The sequence below is a fragment of the Notothenia rossii genome (genome assembly GCF_949606895.1).
Source record: "Notothenia rossii genome assembly, chromosome: 6".
Taxonomy (NCBI): Eukaryota; Metazoa; Chordata; class Actinopteri; order Perciformes; family Nototheniidae; genus Notothenia; species Notothenia rossii.
This window is the reverse complement of record NC_136909.1, coordinates 8816353-8838155: the sequence shown is the minus strand read 5'-3', so window position 1 is coordinate 8838155 and position 21803 is coordinate 8816353. Positions and strand designations below refer to the sequence as shown.

The window sequence follows — 21803 nt, the reverse complement described above, 5'->3', positions numbered from 1 at the left end:
TCTCAGGCAGTAGCCACTTACAATTTACCGTGAGATCAGGGAGCAGATATAAGATGGAAGTTTCCCTAACATGGCTTTGTATATAAAAATGTACCAGTGACTGAGCCTCCGTACAGTTAGTGAAAGCAAACCAGCCCTTGCATACAGGGTACAGTGATGGGTTAATGCTTTACAGTTTGTCACAAATCTCAGTGCACTGTGATACGCAGCATCTAACTTGACCAGGCAATTGGCAGGTGCATTCATATAGATCAAATCACCATAGTCCAGCACAGGTCAAAAGGTCACAGTGACTAGCCTTTTCCTGGCCTCAAGCAGAGAAACAGGACTTGTTCCTGTAGAAGAAACCTAGCCTAACCCTCAGCTTTTTAAGCAGGTTATTGACATGAAGTTTAGAAATGTGAGACAATCATCAAGCCAGATACCAAGGACTCTGAGAAGACGTGAGCTCCTGATCCCCTTTAATCTCCACTGACAGTCTCTTGTGAAGGCCTTATAACTGTATCACAATGGATATTACTGAGTTTGCATAGAACCAAACGTGTTCACGTGTGAATGTGAACATTAATAGAATATCACCTCCCATCTTCAGAGCAATCTGACTATTATAACATTAGCGTTAAGAAAGCTTAATTAAATATCTGCCTCAACATAAGTAACTGGATCAAAGTCACAGTACAGTCCGCGGCATCACATCATAATGTATCATATATCTCCTTATCTGAGTCAGCTGAGCCGTATCTGGCCGTGCAACACTTACAGTGTCACATACTGTATGCAGAAGTATTATTTTAAGCAACACATTACGAAACACTCGAGTCAAATGTAATTAAAGTCAGATCGTGTCTTAGACGGGGCATATCATAAACCTGTTAATGTACGCATTCAAACACTTTTTCTTTTACCAGCTGTGTTCACCTTGCAGGTGCAGCTATGTGGCTTTTATCCTGGATAAAGTGTTTGAGTCATGGATGTTTAAAGTCTTCATATTTGTCTAATTATATAGTTGACTTTTCATTCAGGAAGTATACGCGCTGCGCTGTCAGTACGCTTCTCCATGTTTGTGATTGGTCGAATGCTCCAGATACCACCCCTTTTATGTGAACGCGCACCTAACTAGATAGGCACGGCTGGCTTGAGCGATCCACTTGATAACCCGTGTCGTAGTGCCGTTTAGCGAGAGGGCGTATGTTTTGGATTAGGCCAACCGGCTAACTCAAACATATCCAGGTTAGGTTGAACCAGTTTCGTGGTATACCCCCCAGGTCTTGTCCTGACTGAGCACAGGCACCTGTAGCCTTGGCTACTGTGCTCTCAGTGTTTTGTCTCCCTGTTCCTGCCTATTGGCGTCAGCTGATAGAGGTGTTGGTTTTATCTTGTTATGCACAATGTTGATTCTTCTCTCAGAACTAGCTAAATATGGGTCTGGGGTAGAGATCTTCAGAATTGGGTTGGCATCTTTTGTGTCAATTCGTGGCACACAACATGTCTTGTGAATAATCCATCAGTTTGCCATCAAAGTTCCTGCTCTCCTCGTGTCTCTCTGACTCCTGTTTCCATTGCTTCAGAAGTTTCCATCGCATATGAAAGATTTTCACATGTTTGTAAATTATTTTGGTTTCAGTGTGTGTGTTTCACATGGGTGAACAGTATATTTATATGTTATGGAATGAAATACAATGTCAGATTAGGGGAAAGTTAGGGGAGTGCATGTTAATGTGTCTGGAGGTGGCGTGTTCCAAAAGTGTTTGGGTTTGTCTGCCGTGTGTGGGCTGCGTTCCATTTCAAATTGCCGCCTGTACAATGTATGCACCAGTCTGTGATATGCCGATGTGCAGGCCCGCCCCTCCATACACGCCGATCACACAGACTGCGTCTGCCTCTCGCCCTCATCTTGTGGAGGGAGCCTCATCTGATGCGCAAATGCGGCGCAATTGAGCGCGCCACAGTTTCTGCTGCGAGGCTCCACTAGCTGTAATCGGCTTGGTGTGTCCAGGGTTTACACACCACCCCCCCGTCGACGCTCGCGAGGGCCTCATCACATCACAGCCCTGCCGATGTGATATAATGTATAGGACCTTTTTCCTCATGGGTGTCATTCACAACAGACCAATCATGACAGTTTTAGAGAATGAGTTTGTATGGATACACTTAAAACATATTTGTATTTGTCTTGGCTTCAGCTCACTGATAACATAAGAACACAAATAGGCACAACACTTACATAGATGTTTTTTTTATATGTATTTTATTACTCCAAAATAGAAAAAAAAAAGTCAGCCATATTTAACTGGAAAAGTTTTCCTTTGGCTCCCAGGAATTTTTCCACTTCGCCCCACTGTAAAACAGAAACAGTCAATCAATCAATCAATCAATGTTTATTTATATAGCCCAATATCACAAATGTTACATTTGTCTCAATGGACTTCACAGTTTGTACAGAATATCAGTATGACAATACTGACACAGCAAAAAGTATTACTTTTTGGAATATGTAGTTCTACAGTATGTTGACAATGCTATTTCAAATGAGAAGATATACTAAGTCACTCAAAAATATCATGATGAAAGTGCAGTATAATGTATATATTTATATATAACACGTACATCATATATAATACAAGGTACATTTTTTATTTCAAAGTCAATGTTTCATTTGACCAATTCTTTGAATTTGCTGTCTTATCAATGCCCAAACATACAGCACTAAACTTAGACAACTGCCTGCAAGACTGCACACAGAAATAATACTACTTATTACTACTAACTATACTTATAGTATAATTGTTAAGAACAAATGTAACAAGTCAGTAATTACAAAAGAGATCAAATACCATCCAGCCTCACATATCAATCATTTAACCTTTAGTGATATTGATCAATGATAAACTCTATTGTATATTTTAATTTCTATTTCAATGTAGGCTACTTCCCTGCTTATGTGTTACAATCAGACAACGTTTCTAGGGCGCGATGTCTGAATGACGAAGGGCAGAGAACTTGGATGTCTTACTTTATGGCGCAAACGTCTGATAGAGCCATTGATGACATGGCTCCCCACCCCCATGTGATCAACTAAATTCAATTTACTGCTGAGGAACCCAAAATGTTTAAGTTAGTGATCTCAGGGTTGATGAAGTTGGTTGGTAAGACTACTTTGTGGCCCCTGTTCTGCCAGACCCATCAGCTACACTGAAGGAAACTTCAGATTAGATACATACCATCCAGAGCAAGACTGCCACTGCACCAACACCTCGGTATGGCCCTGAGTAAAGAAACACAGATTTTAGGTAAACTTCATTTTTTTCAAATGTCATACATGTAAATACAAAAAGTCCAGTGAAATCAAATGATAATTTGAAATAATAGTAGGTACGATTAACTCAAACATATGAAGGACTGTAACATAGTCAATAGCATTTTCCCCATCAGTTTAATATTTTGGAATACTATTATTATTTAAAAAAATATTTGTACTGCCAAGAATAGGAATTCACCTACAAAGGATTACAAGAAAAAATGTAATATACAAATAAATGGCTGGACATGATGCATTAATGCGACATGAAGCATTACACAAGTACCTCAACCTTAAATTAATAATAAATTATTGTTACTGTAATTTCAATATTTACATTAGCAGTCATGCTTAAGACTGAAACACTCCTTTTAAACAAAGTATACGAAAATCCAATAAGATAAGACTTGGTTCCACGGAAACATTATTGTCATTGTTTATTTATTTAAAAATATTTTCTAAACAAACCTCCCTGATTCGTTCCCTCAGTAGTTTTTTGTAGGGGAAAGTGTCTGACCCTTGATGAATGGGACATTCTGCAAGGAATTAAAAGATGGTAATAAGTTGAAGTTCAGCAATAACCTCCTAAACATTGCCTAACATCACATTGTGCTCAATTAAACTGTTCAAAATGGCACTGAGACTTTTGATACTGCAAAGTCTTAAACAAAACAAAAGGTGGTGTATTCTAATTGTACCGATGATTGTTTTCTCTCTCTTTAACTCATTCAATGTGCAAAATCAAACACAGTTTCAGTCGATGTAAATAAGATAATTACTAATTAACCCGCACATACCATTAATTGCCACTTTATTCCTCGTTGGTCTTCTTTTCTGTGAGGAAGACACTGAGGAGAGAGCAGGAGTCAGGCCGGAGGAGAGAGCAGGAGTCAGCCCGGAGGAGAGAGCAGGAGTCAGCCCGGAGGAGAGAGCAGGAGTCAGGCCGGAGGAGAGAGCAGGAGTCAGCCCGGAGGAGAGAGCAGGAGTCAGGCCGGAGGAGAGAGCAGGAGTCAGGCCGGAGGAGAGAGCAGGAGTCAGGCCGGAGGAGAGAGCAGGAGTCAGCCCGGAGGAGAGAGCAGGAGTCAGGCCGGAGGAGAGAGCAGGAGTCAGGCCGGAGGAGAGAGCAGGAGTCAGCCCGGAGGAGAGAGCAGGAGTCAGGCCGGAGGAGAGAGCAGGAGTCAGCCCGGAGGAGAGAGCAGGAGTCAGGCCGGAGGAGAGAGCAGGAGTCTACCCGGAGGAGAGAGCAGGAGTCAGGCCGGAGGACACAGGAGTGAGGAAGAGAGTGAACTCAGTGTCAGTCTCGGTGGTAAGAGGTACAGACAAGTCTGATCCTGGGTCTGCGGCCATTTCTGCCTGTGTGGTACAAGGGCCCTCAGGTTCAACTGCCAAAGTCACTATTGAGAAGAAAAAAAAGTAGACGCATGGTGAGTAAATGACCAAGTATAATCCGCCATATATATTTATAATCTGAGTAATTACAGCTAAAAATGAAACAGCGGAACATCAGTGATTCTGTGTTACAATGGCGTTTGTTAGCAACCAGGAAATGACACCACTAAGGACAAACAGATGAGAATGCTGCGTGGGGTCTGGGTGCCGTGTTGGCGGGACGTTGGGGGGCTCGCTGCTCCGCCCTTTTAGGCTCGAGGAGCAGACAGTGTGAGCTGGATTACTGGTGTTGTTTCCTGGTTGCTGTGTGGGGTCTGCGAGACAGCGAGGAACTCAGCCTGAGCGCACACACACACACACTCACATCCAGGCTGTGAGTGTGAGTGCGTGTGTGCGTGAGGAGATCCACGGAGCCTCGGCTGAGAAAAGATAAGGCTGAGTGAGTGTGTGTGAGCCGGTACGTCACTATGCCCGTTACGTCACTATACTCAGGAAGATTTTTTTTTGAAAAAGAGCAGCATAGACAGGTATTTTCTGTGTTAGAGTTTTACTCGCTACAGGGTGTACTTTGAGGGTTTGTGACTCTGCAGACCGTTTACATGCAGGAAAAGCTTCATAACACAGAAGGGGACGGGTAATAACCAGAAAAGCATGACATGGGCCCTTTAACTGACAAAACAAGACATAACGACATATTTGTACTACTTGGTAAACAGTGATTCACATTTTTTTACATTTAAAACCAGATAACTGGGCAACTAATTTACAAAAAATGTTAACAGATAAATTGCTGAAATATAGCATGCAGATTTGTATACTTTACCATTAATAAGGCTTTCGTAAATCCTCTTTATGGTAACAAGTGCATTGTTACCATCTTCTGTCTCGATTTGCCATGGACAGATGCAATCGGCAAAAACCATTTGTGCCTCTCTTGGCAAGAAGGAGGATGGGACGCCGATCTAACATTTTCCATTTGTGGAGCTGGAACACAATGGACACAAAAAAACAAGAAATATTATGTACACAACAGTTCTAAACATTTTCACACACCTAAAGCCATTATAACTCCATTTATTTTGCCTAAGTGAAAAATGCACTGATGTGATACGTGTGCACATTGAGGAAGGCACCCCACAATTAACCAGGTGTGATTTTAGACCCCTTTTAGGGGAGCCCCTAAAAAAGAACTGTAAAAAAAAAAAGAAGTTTATCGAGCTCGGGTTCACTTTGAGTTTTTTTTACATGGGCATAGTTATTTTTATATGGGTTAGGGATGCCAGCGATTATTCTATTTTTCGAATATTCGTTACAGTCTCCATAATCGAAAATTATTTTTAAAATTCGATTTTATTTATATATATTTTTATTATTATTTATGTATTTCTTTTTTTTCCTGGCTTAGTTTCAATTCGGCGGCGAATAATCAATTAATATTCGCCAGGGCTGTCCGATTTTGATCATGGTCAGTTTCTGGCATGCCTAATATTTGTCCATTTAATTCTCACATTCAGATATCTGAATAAGCTACATTTAGCTTTGAAACATGTCAGCAAGCTATAACCTATATCATTTCAGGTTCAAAGTTCCGCATTAACAGCACTTCAGATGTAAAGCTGGTGTTACAGGGGAATTTTTAAAGGACTGTTCGAACACGGCTCAAAGTCAGAGACTCTGGTAAGCTTAATGAAAGTGCTTTTAAGGGCCTCTTTATTAATACTAACTCTTTCCAGGTCTTGATTGTCTTTCAAGCACTATATTAATATGGGCTGGTTTTGATTCACTGACATTCTTGGTTTTACCATTTATTCAAAAATGTATATGATATTTCATTCATTTTACTTTTGGAAACCATAGTCACATAATTATGTGTTTTCTATACTATGAAGTTCCAAAATAAAATATAAAACACCAAAATGCAGGTTTTTTTGTAAGATATAATTAGAAAAACATGTACATTGAAGCTCTGATTCTAGGAATTACCACTGGCCTGAACTATGTTACTTCTGGTTAAGAAATAATGTTTTACTAAAACTGGGTGCTTGCAAGTACAAACACTATCTAACATCAGTTCGAAAAAATGTGTTATGCCTTTACAGCTTTAAATACAACGGTGACAACAATTTTGCTTAACACATTACATGAAGTGCAGTAATCGTGCACTAGTCTGTACTTCTCACATAAACTTACTTAAGAAATTAGGATTATTTTTAAAAAGTAAATGAGGGCGACTGTTGGAAAGTATAAATCAATTCAGTAATTTAACAATTTGTATAAAAAGATTAAGATCAGGGATTATTTACACACTTTTTTATGATAACTGACATCTGCAAGAGAAAAAAGCTTACCAGTAAATGTGTCGAGTCATACACTTTGTTGACACTGTGGTTTTTCTTTTGCGTGGCCTTCCACTCCTGTGCAACCTTTTCTTTTTGCTTGGAGAGTTTCTCTTTGTAGGGTTGGATGGCACCACATTGTTTGCATTTTTTACTTGCTACTCCTATGCTTTGCCTGCATGTCTGGCACACTTTTTGAGTAGGCGTCTGTAACAGAAACACAGATAATGTCAGGGAATACCAAAAATAAGAATACTATACTACAAATGTTTACAGGATTCATGTATTTTATTATATCGTGAAAAATCTTGTTAAAACAATGAACTCATGTTTTTTTATCTTTTAGATAGGATGAACAAAAATCACAAGAGTAAGGAAAACAATGTTATACAGAGTCAGTCACATGTTTAAAGTGACTGTTATGAACAACCCTAATCTGTCAATATCTGGTTGATCCAAAAGTTGATGCTCCATCATCACAGAAAATAATACTAAAATCATCATTACCAGGGGTGTATTGCTAATTCTATAAGTTCTGCACGTGTGCACGCACAGTTGTGGCTTGTTTTGAAGCTTATGTAACTACTGTCAATTAACACTCCAGCCAGAATCAACAAAGAATGGTCATTTATTAAGTCTGCATTATTGAATAAATGTGTGATTCTTACAGTAAATGCTGCACACAGCTGCGTGATAGTTAAGTGATCAGTGAAGGACCTTTATAAACTAACTCCCTCCTGCTGAGGTACAAAGGTTACTATATAAAAAGTGTGCACATGTATTTAGTATCCTATCCATGTGAATATGTTTTAAGTGGGGGTGGACCTCATGTCCTCTAGGGGGGTCCGGAGGCCCCCGTGAAGTTAAATGCATCAATCTTGTGCACTTGAGGGCAAAATTAACTAAATCTATGGATACATCTGTCAACACCCATATGAAACTTAACTGTATACATTTCAATAATAAAAAAAATGATAAGAATAATACTTTTTTTAAATGTATCTTTGTGCATATTTAACTATTTACTGTTTTGTTTTTTTATGCATTTGTTGTATGTCCAATAGTATGAATTGTAATGATTTCATCGATGTTTTAGATTCATTCGATTTTTTTTAGGGTGCTGTGTGACGTTGAACCTGCGACCTGCAACCTGTGACCTATGAACCTGTATTTGTATACTACCAAAGGAGCTATTGAACCTAAGAACTTGAATTTCCGACTCCTATTGTGGAACATTACAATAATATAAAAGTGTGCCTTGGAAATATGTATTTCCATATATGGTGACCAAACTGTTTCAGACCCACTGAGATAACTTAGACTAAAGTTAACTGTGTAAACATTACATTAGGTACATTAGCCTCTTAGCCTATCCGTTATCATAGCTAGCTAGCACCAGATGCTAACAACCATCCCCGTTTTAGGTGCCGGAGCGGTGTTTCGGCAGTATTACACCCCTGGTCACTCTTCACTTAATAGATAAATAGTATTTAATATAGTTATAAAGAATGTGACGTTTGATAACATTTGGATCAACCGCATGAACCGATGGATCACATAACTTCCATGCTCACGTTAACGTTAGCTGATTCTACTTTTGGCTAATTTAGCTTTGCTATCATTATTCCTAGGTAAACATAGTAATCTTAGTCACTGTACTAGACGACAAAATAAAACAACATAATACATATCCCAAAATGAATATACTTTTGATATCTGACTACTCACGTTTATTAGCTTGTCTGGGAAATAAATGGATGTTGTCTGATGCAGTGACGAGTCCAAAACCCCGGTAAGTTAGCATTTGACCACTTCCGGTTCCCTCGCGTCAGAACCAATGAGATTTCTCCATAGGATTTGGGAAAATAGCTCGAAATAAGGTCTGTGGTCGACACAAATTTAAGAGACGGATCACGTTTTGTTCTACGACAGACAGCCGTGATTTTTGAAGAGTGTACGTGTCTGAAAAACGATGGTTGTTAACTGAAGTTGTCGAGGACGTTGTACGTCATTACGCCGCCTCCCGTTGATTTAAAACGCGCCCGTGGGTCGTAAAGGTATACAGGCTGACGCACCCGTTGATTGAAAACGCTGCTCTGGGTCGTATTAATGGGTCGGAAAACGAGGAAAACAATCGACCTATTTGGTCGTATTAGTTGGAGGACTTGTTGCAAAGGACATGTGTGAGCTGCATTGCTTAAGAGATCCTCACATGCTATCTCTTTTACAAAATAAGTGTCCAGTCAACAACAAAACATCAGTGATCGTATAGTGGTAGTATATTTTTCACAAGCAATGTGAAACATTAAACTTATACAAACTGGTGTACAAAACTCACATACCTGCGTTGATCTATACTGGAGTGTCTCTACTCTTTCTTCTCCACATCTCTGTCCACCATCAGAGATTGCAAACATTTCAGAAACAGCTAGAGGTAGGGGACAAACAACTTGTTCGCTGCATGTCAAAAACCTCCCTGCTTTGATCAAGACTTTAGGGAGCCTTTCAGCCCGTCTAGCAAAGGGACTGGAAAGCAAGCTTTGAAAACTCAGTAGCATCTACATCAGGGGTCGGCAACCTTTTTTATATGAAGTGCCATTTAAAAAATAAATTGTTATCAGCGTGCCGACGATCGAGAATTATCAACGGGGGGGGGGGGGGGGGGGGGGGGGGTTGAGGAGCTTGACGCTCGTGAACTATCAGCCGGAGGGCGGGGGGAGCCTCGCTGCGGGGAAACAGTGTGTGGACCTAACAACGAAACTTACACATTTATCACATTTAAATAATTGTTTTAAACGGCATAATAATAATAAGGACAATCGTCCGTTCTGTGATTCTCCAGAACACACATGTTATGATATTAGGGTCATGCAGAGTGAGATGACATCGCTGTCCCTTTAAGAAAGAGAGAGAGAGAGGGGTGTGGCTTGTGCATGTGTGTGTGTGAATGGCAGAGCGACAGTGAGGGAACGTGTGTATGTTTCTGGAAGTGAAACGAGGCAGCAGAAAAACAGAGGTCTGTGATGTATTTTGTGAAACAGAAGAACAGCTAAATAAATGCAACGGCCTCCCAAGAAGAGCTCGTCTCTCTCCAGTCATTTTAGCTAAAGTGGGTTATTGAACCTGAAGCTTGTTGCTTCTGCCCTCCTCGACTACAGTCTGGGAGCCGACAGGAAAGTTCAACACACAGATGGCCAGTCCGCCCCTTTGTAGCATATTATTTCGATTAGCAGATCGCCACTGGGCTTTCAACTAAAGACACACCCACGCAAAAACGGCAGCATTTGTTCAGCTCCTTATGGGTAGGCCTACTGCAATTAGTGCTTTCCTCCGTGGTGAAACGATCAGCACTGCACCACGGAGGAAAGCGGCAGAAAGTCACCTGGAGTTAAAGAGCGGGGCTGCGTTGCGTGCATGGCTTCCTTCTGCAGGTAGACGCGCTCTGGCGGCGGTCTCGTTCAGGATCCGAAAATACAATTTAAATATTATTGCACTTATTCCACTTATTCCTAGTGTGCCATTGGTTACGGTGCCGCGTGCCAGGGGTTGCCGACCCCTGACCTAAAGTATAATTTAATGTTTTAATAAAGCCAAATTAGTTTATCTGTTTTGCACATCCTCCTATTAATATCTTTGTACATCCGGCACTAAATAATTTTATTGCAGAGATCATTTACAGTATTTTCTTGATATTTTCTATTCTATATTCCTATCATTGACCTTCTACTTTCCCCCTAATTTGTATGTACTCTTAATATTTAAATGTTTTCATCAAATATAACACATTCAACAAAACATGCAGCAGACCTTAGGCAAGGCAAGTTTATTTACATAGCACCTTTCAACAAAAGGCAATTCAAAGTGCTTTAAAAAAATGAAAGACATTAATAGGCATTTAAAAACGGTAATTAAAAAGCAACACAATCTACCTGCATTGCATTGACTCTAAACGTGTAATAACGTGCTTTAACCAGTAGGTGGTTTGGGTTAGAAAGCTGTGAAGTTTACAGTGTTAACACAATCAAATATACTGCTGTTTCCGGTTTAGTTTACGACAGATATATTTTGTTATTCACAGACCACACATATTGTTTTGATATTTGTAACACAAAAGCGATGGAAAAACCCACAGCAACACAGAAAAGATGGTCTTAACATGACCCAGCTGTCTAGTTAATAACAAATAATAATATCAAACAAAATATTACTATTAACTTTATTGTGAAATTTAAACAGAACGGTAAAAGAATAGTTTCCAGTCTATTCTGAGGCCCAATCTCTGTAGATAAATAAAGAACTAAGCCATATGAGTAATATTGAATGCAGCCGAACCATTTATTACAATGCATTTGTGATGACTTTCAAAGAGTAAAGTAAGCACTAGCTGAATAAAGTATGATTTCATCTTACAGAACTTTTTTTTTCATATGGAATACAGTCGGTGGTCAACCAATCACAGAGCTTGAGGACTAATCACGGGGTTTGAGCAAAGCGCATGGTGTAGTCTCAAACGATAGCTGAGGATTATGGGTAGTGTAGTGTCTTCGGCCATCCTAAACAACTATTTGTTTCTCAGAGTCGAAGGGGAAGAACACAAAACAGTTGTGTAATTAACAAGGATAATCTGGTGTTTTTGAGTTGATGAATAGTGAAGATATCACTGTAAAATCAATCGACAGTAAGGAGAATACTTATTTCCGGGTGTAAAATTCTCCTTGATCTAATGGGAACGGATACTCAGATTGCCTTTTAACTGCCGCCGACATGGACCGATGCAGTGCTTCCCTGAGCGTCAAATACCGCCGCCGATGGGAATAAATTGCAATCAGTTGAAAGCTCTTTGCATCCGTTTATGAAGCTGAAGGAGACTCGGTGCGTCACAACTGCACGCCAAAGGACCCTGACCAAGCGTCGCTATTGGACTATCAGGGAGTGAGACTGTGTTGGAAAATTGTGCAACAATGTTAATCCAGTCAGACAGAATTTTCTCATGTGTGAACTGTCATAAGACGTATTCATTGTCCTCCATCAGCTTCTGTTTCCATGTGTTCAGCTGAGCTGCTGATTGGAGGCTCTGCCTCTCTGTTATCCTCAGTTTGAATTTCATTAAGCTGTGAGGACTGACGACCAACACACTTGTGTCTTTTGAAATCACTAAGCCATTTAAATATTTTGTCACAAACGTTGCAGCTGTATATTTCCTCTCCTGTGTGGACTCTCATGTGTTTTTTTAAACCTCCACTCTGTGAAAAAGCTTTCTTACAGACTGAGCAGCTGTGTGGTTTCACTCCTGTGTGGATTTTCATGTGTGCCTTTAAATGTACATTCTGTAAAAAAGCTTTCTTACAGACTGAGCAGCTGTGTGGTTTTTCTCCTGTGTGGATTCTCATGTGTTTTTTTAAAGCTCCACTCTCTGTAAAGGATTTCTTACAGAGTGAGCAGCTGTGTGGTTTGTCTCCTGTGTGGATTCTAATGTGTGCCTTTAAATTTATGTTCTGTGAAAAAGCTTTCTTACAGACTGAGCAGCTGTATGGTTTTTCTCCTGTGTGGATTCTCATGTGTTGTTTAAAACCTCCACTCTCTGTAAAGGATTTCTTACAGACTGAGCAGCTGTATGGTTTCTCGCCTGTGTGGATTCTCATGTGTACCTTTACACTGATATTATGTGAAAAAGCTTTCTTACAGACTGAGCAGCTGTATGGTTTCTCTCCTGTGTGGATTCTCATGTGTTTTTTTAAAGTTCCACTCTCTGAAAAGGATTTCTTACAGACTGAGCAGCTGTATGGTTTCTCGCCTGTGTGGATTCTCATGTGTGCCTTTAAATGTATATTCTGTGAAAAAGTTTTCTTACAGACTGAGCAGCTGTGTTGTTTCTCTCCTGTGTGGATTCTCATGTGTTTCTTAATATCTCCTTTCTGTGTAAAATATTTCGTACAAACAGAGCACCCAAATTGTTTATTTTCAGCACTACGTTGTTGATCACTGACAGATTCATGTCTATTTTTCAGTGATTTTGAGCCTGACGCAGGTTCTCTGGTCTCTTTCCAATCAGCACTGTCTCCAGTGTCAGGTTCAGAACAGTCTCCAGTGTCTCCCTCAGTCTTTGGTTGTAAACTGCTCTCTGGATCTGAGTTACTGGCTGGTTCTGGTCCTCGACAGTCATCTCCATCAGCTTCTGTTTCCTTGTGTTCAGTTTGCCTTTGATGAGGCTGTGGGGAATGAGGTTTCTCTTTATCATCTTCACTCTTCACAGGGTCAGGAGTGAAAGTGGACTTGGTGGTATCAGCCTCCTCCTGGTCCTGAAGCTGCTCTCCCTCCTGACTGATCCTGAGTTCCTCCTGTTCCTGCTTAATGTGTGGGGGGGGCTCCGGGTCCTCCTGGTCCAGACTGGTGCTCCACGCCTGCTGGTCATGGAGAAGCTCTTCTTTAACCACCACCAGCTGCTGGACGTCTGCAGGGAACAGGAAAAACACAAAACATGTCTAATTTTGTTGGCTCAATTCACCTTATGTAGCCCAGCCCCTTTCCACTTCCAGTTAAAAATGAAAAAGGTTTTTTTCTTCTGGTTTAGCACTAGCCGCAATGTAAACAATGAATTGTATTTTGGATCATTCACAGATACACTACGCCTACAGTATAGAATGAAAATACTCTTTTACAAATTAAAATCCTGCAATCAAACCTCATTTAAGTAACAGTATGCAAGTATTATCCAAAGATTTTACGTCACCTTCTTATGTAAAAGTAATAATGGTGCAGTAAAATGTTCCCTCAGTGTTTAATTTATGATGTTTCTTCATTATTTTGTATGAAGCATTTGTGTACATGTTTAAAGTAGCGCTTGTATACATGATTAGAGATGAGGGAACCTGCTAAATATTAAAATATGTGTGTTTTTTATATACAGTACCAGTCAAAAGTCTGGACACTAGGCTTGGGCGGTATGACGGTATTACGGTATACCAGGGTATTTCGAAATACCGTCGGTATGATTTTCAATACCGTGACGTCACAGACTGTGCGCCAAATCATAGATGCGTTTCATTCTATTACACTACACGGAGTTTTGACAGGGACGACATTGGTTGTAATGCACAGCACGCGCCAGCAGAGGGCAGGGGAGGGCAGTCCGTCTTTCCCGCTCTCAGAGCTCAGCACAGAGCTGAGCTGAGCAAGATGGCGGCAGCATTTGCCGGCCCCGAACTCGGACAACTATTAAAAAAGAAAAATGCCTCTGCGCCTGTTTGGGACTATTTTGGGTTTACTCGTCGCCAGTGACTTCATCCAGCACAACGAGAGACGGAGGCACTTCTTTGGGAATGTTTAAGACGGGGTGAGTGAGGGTTGACATTTTTTAATCCTATGCAACTGGTTGATGGTTTTGTAGTCGAGGTCGGACGGTTTTAAAAACGAAAGCATTTACGTGCTAAACATTCACGCGAGTAATCCAATGAATCAAATGGAAATAAGGTTTTTAACACATGCACGGAATAATATTGCCAAACTAGTTAGTGAATATAGCAAACTTTATTCAATAAGTGTTAGAAATTAAAATCAATGTTTTAATGGGGAAATGTAGTTTAAACATGCCGTCAGTTTTAATGCTCTTTTATACTGAAAAACCAGAAATTCTTGTGCACAAGCAGTTAAGCTTTTATTCTGAAAATCCTTCATCTACGCATGTAGCATGTGGCTAATATACGATTTCCTAAAGAGGTGAGTTTAGTAGCGAAATGATATGGAGTGGTGCAAACCGAAGCCTACTGATTTAACACTACAACTATAGATGTCGAGATACTACCATGCTGAATATTAAATGAAGGTACAGTTTATTTGAATACATTATTGTTTACAGACGAGAGTAGCATGTGACAACATCCGGAATGACCGGAAACCAAACGAGCCGAGAAGTATTTTTTAGAGTATTGATTACAGCGTTTAGAATGTGTTAAATGAAAAGTGATGAAAGAGAATATGAGGAGAAACGGCGTGTTGAGCATATATTGAATGTGAAAAGTACCAATCCTCTGTTTAAATGCAATAAAGGACATTGGAGACGAGGCGAGCCGGCAGGCGGGGAGGAGCAAGCAGAGGATATATAACAGCACCGGAGGAGAGATCCAGCTCTTGGCTTCCCTAACGAGGAGCGGATCACAGCTGTTTGTCTGACTGAACAATATCATGCTTGTGACCAACCCGCGCCTTTTTTAATTAAAGTACCCAATTGAACTTTCACAGAGACTCCATTTAGTCTCCTTTTAAAGCTTCTCTCCTGGACGGGAGAATAACGAACACAGTTTACATAAGTCAAGTATTTACTCCCGGAAAATCTTTATGTATGAAGATATATTGTTAACTTAGCTCACTATGGAAACAACGTCGGACATCTACAAACGCGTCCTGTATCCGATCTCAAAATGTGCCATTTGCACAATGTGTCATGTATGCAGCACTTGCGCGCACGTCGCGGCACTTTGCGAGCGTCTACCGGCTCGGGCTGCATTTTACACCGGACATATAATATACCGTTCGAAACATCTATTTGCCGCCGAACGCCACCTCACTCAAGTCGACCCAAGTCATACCGTCAGCGGCGGCTGGTGGAAAATATTTTTGGTGGGGCTGGCTGTTGATATAGTGAGTAAAAAAAAATTTGGGGGGAGAAATTACCCCTTAAATTGGGACTGATACCGTCATATACCGTATACCACGGTATGATGTCAGCAAGGTATGACGGTATGAAAAAAATGATACCGCCCATGCCTACTGGACACCTTCTCATTCAATGGTTTGTTGATTTGAATTTGTTTCTACTTTGTAGATTAATACTGAAGACATGAAAACTATGAAAGAACACATATGGAATTATTCAGTTAACAAAAACGTGTTAAGAAAATCAAGAATATGATTTATTACTCTCCATGACCTGCGGTCAACTATATAGCATAAATGACTATTACACCGTCTTTCTTGAACAATCCGAAGTGTTGCCAAACGTTTGATTTGTAGGTATTTTTCGGTGCGCTGTGTTTCTCTTTCTCCTCAACTTCCGTGTGTGTTGATAACTGAGACTCTCGTTCTCCGTAGTTTCGAAGCAAATATCAAAGATCGTCTCTGCTGAACGTTGACAAGATAAGGGGATTTTATATGAATGAATCGGTTTTTTACCGATGCAAAGACGCTACGCAATCGATGCATCGCGAGTTCAACCCGGTTCAACCCAAACTGTAGCCGATGTGCACTCTTTCAACCGGTGCACTCGCATCTTGAACGTTTATGCCGGTGCACCGATGCGAATCAGTGAATCTTAACATCTCTAACACACTCACAATCAGAGACAAGAGCGGAGGAAAGGAGGAGAACAACAGCTCTGCTGTCTGCCGTTTGTGTCCCCCCCCAGTTTCAAATTTGTTTATTATTATTTTTTAACCCCAAGCCCTTATCGTCACGGGAGAAGGACACAAACAGCCTGCCCAGGTGGACGCGCGCAAACGCGACAACGAACGTAGCGTGCGCATTCTAAAAATAGCTCACAGATGATGAGCAGGTACCGCGGTTTTGAACTACAGTATTGAATTTGACAGAAAACAACAATGAAACGCCAGCAGAAGAATAGTCTAATGCAGGGGTGATCAGAACCAATCAGTCAGAGGTTAAGAGCCAAAAATGGTCTATGTTACTGCAAAGAGTCACATCAAACACACAGTCACTGATACCGCTTGTTTCAGTTTTTTGTTTTCTGGAGACAAGATTTCAACCACGTCACTGATGCATTTTTGTGGCATTGGGATATATATTTTTTAAATCCTCTGGAGCAGAGAGAGGAGCTGTGGATTATTGTTATTGGTTAATGCATCAGTGTTTCTCAGGGTCAAAAACACTAAACTCACAACTTAAAATGAAAGTGTTTAGTTTATTTAATAAAAGAGCACATGTTCAATGTGAAAAGTGACAGTAGGTATAGATTATTTGCAATTTGGTGCTATATATATATTTTAAAACATTTTTTTATATATATGTTTTAAACACCTTGAATTTCAGGGGGGGCGCGGGGCTCTGTTGGCGCCCCTCCAAGACAATGGTAGGGGAAACACTGGATAGTGTTTAATCAACGATAGGTTTCCCTCCCTCAAAGGTGATTGGTTCTCTGCATCCAGGTATTATTGTGATTGGCTCTTGGGCCACATCAAAATTAGACGCGCTGTCATCCTCTCATACTGACACCTGACACCACACATACAGTAGGGAGAGCCGGGACGAAAGTAACACGGGACGAAAGTAACACGGGACGATCAGATGAGGTGGAGCTGCCCCCAGCAATAGAGGATGAGGCAGAGAGCAGCAGCATCGGTGTGTATCGTGCTGCAGCAGCATCCTGCTCTGCACGCAGGCTTCCTCCAAGTTTACAGTAAAACAAACTGGTGATGTGACCAATGGCCATTTACAATTATTAATACTATTATTAGCATTAGTCTATATTTTGGTTGAAACTAAGCCAGAACAAAACAAAAAAACATAAATAATAATTTAAAAAATATATAAATAAAATCGATTTTTAAAAATAATATTCGATTATGGAGACTGTAACGAAAATTCGAATAATCGAATAACCACTGGCATCCCGACCACATATACTATATAAATAATATATTATAAATACATGGTGGCAATAATTGATTGATGAGATTTTACATTCATTTATATTAATGTTTTAATTACTTTATGACCTGTGTACTAGTTCCCCTATTATTTATCAAGTAAGATTTTTGAATTTATTAATGAACATATTTATTCATTGATTGTTTTATGAATTATTCTCCCGCAAATAGAATTAATCCAAAGTATTTTTTATTTATTTCCTTTTTACACATTTAAAAAGAAAAGGTGAATAAAGAAGCACGTTAAAACAACATTATCAATTTATGTCACATTTATAAATATATTTCAGATATCTAAAACAAATCAAATAGTAGGCTTACTAGCTTCTACACGCTAAAGCAACTGAAGTCAGGGATGCAAACTCATTAGGTATGAAAAAGGTGACAAGGATCCGAGCCCCTTACCCCCCCCACCCCACGGAATATCGGCTTTAAAATTAGGAATAACAGATGATTTTAGCAATCAGAACAACTAAAGCAGCAGTGTTAATAATAACAGAAACGCTAAAGAGTTACATCTAATATAATTATATAAAAGCATTTATTAGGGCCCGAGCACGGAGCGCTAGGACCCAACGCCGTCCTAGCACGAAGTGCGAGGAACCTATTGTTATCCTAGGCATTCTTATTATTATACTGCGCTTTCGTCCTGTTTTGAGGGCTTTAGGATGCTTCAAAAGTTGTAGAATTTTGCACGGATTCCAGGATCTGTGAAAGATTCAACATTCTGGAGTCAATGTGTTCAAATTGTCCAACATTCTCTCTAGCGCCACCCTATGGCCATTTCCATTTTTGGAAAGAGCTACAAAGTCGCACCGTAACTCCGAATGACCTGAGAATCTTGCACACTTATTTGGGTGGACCTGCTCTACATATTTTCTCCTTGAACCCCTTAGCTCCGCCTACTTTGATTTGTTTTAAATGAGCATAATGTTAAAAACAGTGAAATATTAACTTAAAATTTCAATTTTTTGTTTGAAACACCAAACTTAATTTACAGCATCGGTGGAGGGTCAGACACATTACCATAGGAAATGAGCATGTTCAGTCGATAAATATGGCCGTAATTAATCTAAACGTGTTCACAAAAAGGTGGGGCTTAGATAGAAATGCTCATAACTCATCAACAATGTATCCAAACTAGAGAATGCAATTCCTGAAGAAATTGCTAGTGGGAATGCTTTATGCTGAAAAGCTGACGCTAAACTACTATGCTGAAATGTAATGTGCAAGAAGAAAGTGAAGAATTTAGATTGAAATGATACATGAACACTGGGGGCTTGAATGTGTGATGAAAGAAGAAAAGAGGGCTTTTTTGAGAGCATTTTTGTCAACTTTAATGTGGTCATTCTTGTTCTCTGGAGGGGACTTTGAAACTCAAATGACTGAAAAAGTACACAGTAAAAGTAGTTCATATTATCTTTGCAAGTAGTCTAAGAAGTACTAAGTACAAACATGGCAGACTCATAAACTACTTATGGAAGAAATGTTTTTTAGACCACATTAAAGTTGATGAAAATGCTCCTTCTTGTTCTCTGGAGGGGACTTTGAAACTCAAATGACTGAAAAAGTACACAGTAAAAGTAGTTCATATTATGTTTGCAAGTAGTCTAAGAAGTACTAAGTACAAGCATGGCAGACTCATAAACTACTTATGGAAGAAATGTTTTTTAGACTACATTAAAGTTGACAAAAATGCTCATTCTTGTTCTCTGGAGGGGACTTTGAAACTCAAATTACTCAAAAAGTACACAGTATAAGTAGTTCATATTATTTGTGCAAGTAGTCTAAGAAGTATTAAGTACAAACATGGCAGACTCATAAACTACTTATGGAAGAAATGTTTTTTAGACCACATTAAAGTTGACAAAAATGCTCATTCTTGTTCTCTGGAGAGGACTTTGAAACTCAAATTACGAAAAAGTACATAGTAAAAGTAGTTCATATTATGTTTGCAAATAGTCTAAGAAGTACTAAGTACAAACATGGCAGTTTCATAAACTACTTATGGAAGAAATGTTTTTTAGACCACATTAAAGTTGACAAAAATGCTCATTTTTGTTCTCTGGAGAGGACTTTGAAACTCAACTTACTGAAAAAGTACACAGTAAAAGTAGTTAATATTATGTTTACAAGTAGTCCTAGAAGTATTAAGTACAAACATGGCAGTTTCATAAACTACTTATGGAAGAAATGTTTTTTTATCTCACGTCAAAGTTAGACAAAAATGCTCCTTCTTGTTCTCTGGAGGGAATTTTGCAATTCTCAAAAAGTACACAGTAAAAGTAGTTCATAGTATTTGTGCAACAAGTTTATTAAGCAATAAGTCCTAACATTATTCTCATAAATTACCCTGTTCCTCAATCGCAAATAATAGAAATGAACCACATGCCATCCTTTACTTTGAAATCCAGCTTCCCAGGGTTGTCTTATTGCATTACCGTAAACCTGTAACTAATCGCGCACTCGAAATACAGGGGCGGCTGGTTTGACCACGCAAAAGTGAAAGACGGCTGGCTTGACCGCAGTAGAAATCGCTGGCCCGTGATAGTGTCTACTCTATTGGATACATTGTGGCCCTTAGACAAATGTAGTTGGTGATCCCTGGTCTAACGTGATAATACAGAGTCTAAAGTGTTATTAATGTGATGAGAAAGTGTGACTGAAGAGTTTAAAGTGTAAATAAAGAGTTTAAAGTGTTAATAAAAAGTAAAGCGAACAGACCTGCTTTGTGTATCCGAAGCTGAGGCTGTAAAACAGCGTCCAGTAGTTTCTGGAGTCTCTCGTTCTCCTCTTTTGAACGAGACAGCTCCTCCTCGAGCTCTGCTATAGTCTTTTCAAACAGAGCAAATATATCTTCAGTAGCAGCAGTGAGTCGCTGCTTCTTCAACAACAGCAGCATTTGGACTTTACTCGTGTTTACTAGATCACCTTTTCCTGCAAACTCCGTTAAACACACCGTTTTTCTCTTCATCAAACTCTCAATCTCAATATAGTGTTGCCAACGTGTTTCCAGCTAGCATGCTAAGCTAGCTCCTACAGTCCGAGGTAAACGCTCCAGAAAAAAGAGCACAGAGTCCATTCAGAGGTTTATCCAGACACACAGATGATGGATAAGTAGTGCTGGAGCTCACACACACTTTATCAGGAACACAGAGAGAGAGAACCGTAGCGACGAGAAGCCACCTCGATCCAGGTTAGAAAGAGCTGGGAACTTCACTTCCGGTGCGGTTTGAGGACGTCAAAAATAAAAGCGGGAAGGATTTGTGATTTTTGGTTTTAACATCCGGACGTTGCATTACCGCCTACTGTATACTTATTAAAAACCACCCTTTCCAAAAAAACTATTATAACTAACAGAAAATACTCATATAGGAAAAAGGGGAAATAAATAAACATCATTGAGCTAAACAGATCGGAGGTACACAAATCAGGATTCGTGCTGTTCGGAGTTTGCATCCTCGTGGTTGATTGCACTTATTGTAAGCTGCAGAGGTGGCATAAGTAATCAGATCTTGTACTTAATTACATGTAGAAATACCAGAGTGTATAAATACTCTGTTACAAGTTAAAGTCCTGCATTCAAGATGTAAAGTAAAAATACAAAAGTGGCCTCAAAATATAATGAAAGTTCCAAAAGTAAAAGTACTCAATATGCAGATCGACCCATTTCAGAATAATATATATTATATGTTTTGATTATAATCATTGATGCATTAATGTGTTTATCACATTTAAATGTTGGACTTATTTGTATTGTGTTGATCATTTCTACACACTGTGGTTTTACTATTTTTATTTAAGTTAAAGTGCTGAATACGTTGTCCTTAAGTCGTCAAATGATACTTATGTAAAAGTACCTGAAAAACACATTTCAGCATCAAAGAGTACAAGTTATTTTATCCAGACAAAATGTCAACAAAAACCATTGCACAGTTTTGAGAATAATATACTGAAATGTCAAACAGCTTCTTAAGATAAGCACAAAATAAAATGTCCACAAAGGGAAACAGCATGTGGGACGTTCAATCCTTAAGAAGAGGGCAATGTATTATCTTTTAAATTTACACACGGCATCTATTGCACGTCTGTCCGTCCTCGGAGAGGGATCCCTCCTCTGTT

At 39.6% G+C, this 21803-nt stretch overlaps 1 protein-coding gene and 2 long non-coding RNA genes across 3 annotated transcripts; all 3 read right to left on the bottom strand.

Annotated features, from left to right (window-relative positions):
• Positions 1-1991: 1991 nt before the first annotated feature.
• Positions 1992-4252, bottom strand: LOC307045010. Its single transcript, XR_013809766.1, has 3 exons — positions 4096-4252; positions 3222-3834; positions 1992-2338 (listed from the first exon to the last, which is right to left on the bottom strand). It is a non-coding gene; the product is annotated as an uncharacterized lncRNA (long non-coding RNA).
• Positions 4253-4522: 270 nt separating this feature from the next.
• Positions 4523-9105, bottom strand: LOC307044166. The gene is made up of 4 exons (XR_013809550.1): positions 8752-9105; positions 7036-7230; positions 5511-5671; positions 4523-4692 (listed from the first exon to the last, which is right to left on the bottom strand). It is a non-coding gene; the product is annotated as an uncharacterized lncRNA (long non-coding RNA).
• Positions 9106-10820: 1715 nt separating this feature from the next.
• Positions 10821-20933, bottom strand: LOC307044313 (uncharacterized protein). The gene is made up of 2 exons (XM_079689405.1): positions 20406-20933; positions 10821-13474 (listed from the first exon to the last, which is right to left on the bottom strand). Exons 1-2 carry the CDS (start codon positions 20653-20655, stop codon positions 12039-12041), a joined length of 1686 nt encoding a protein of 561 aa, XP_079545531.1. The 5' UTR covers positions 20656-20933; the 3' UTR covers positions 10821-12038.
• Positions 20934-21803: the final 870 nt, after the last annotated feature.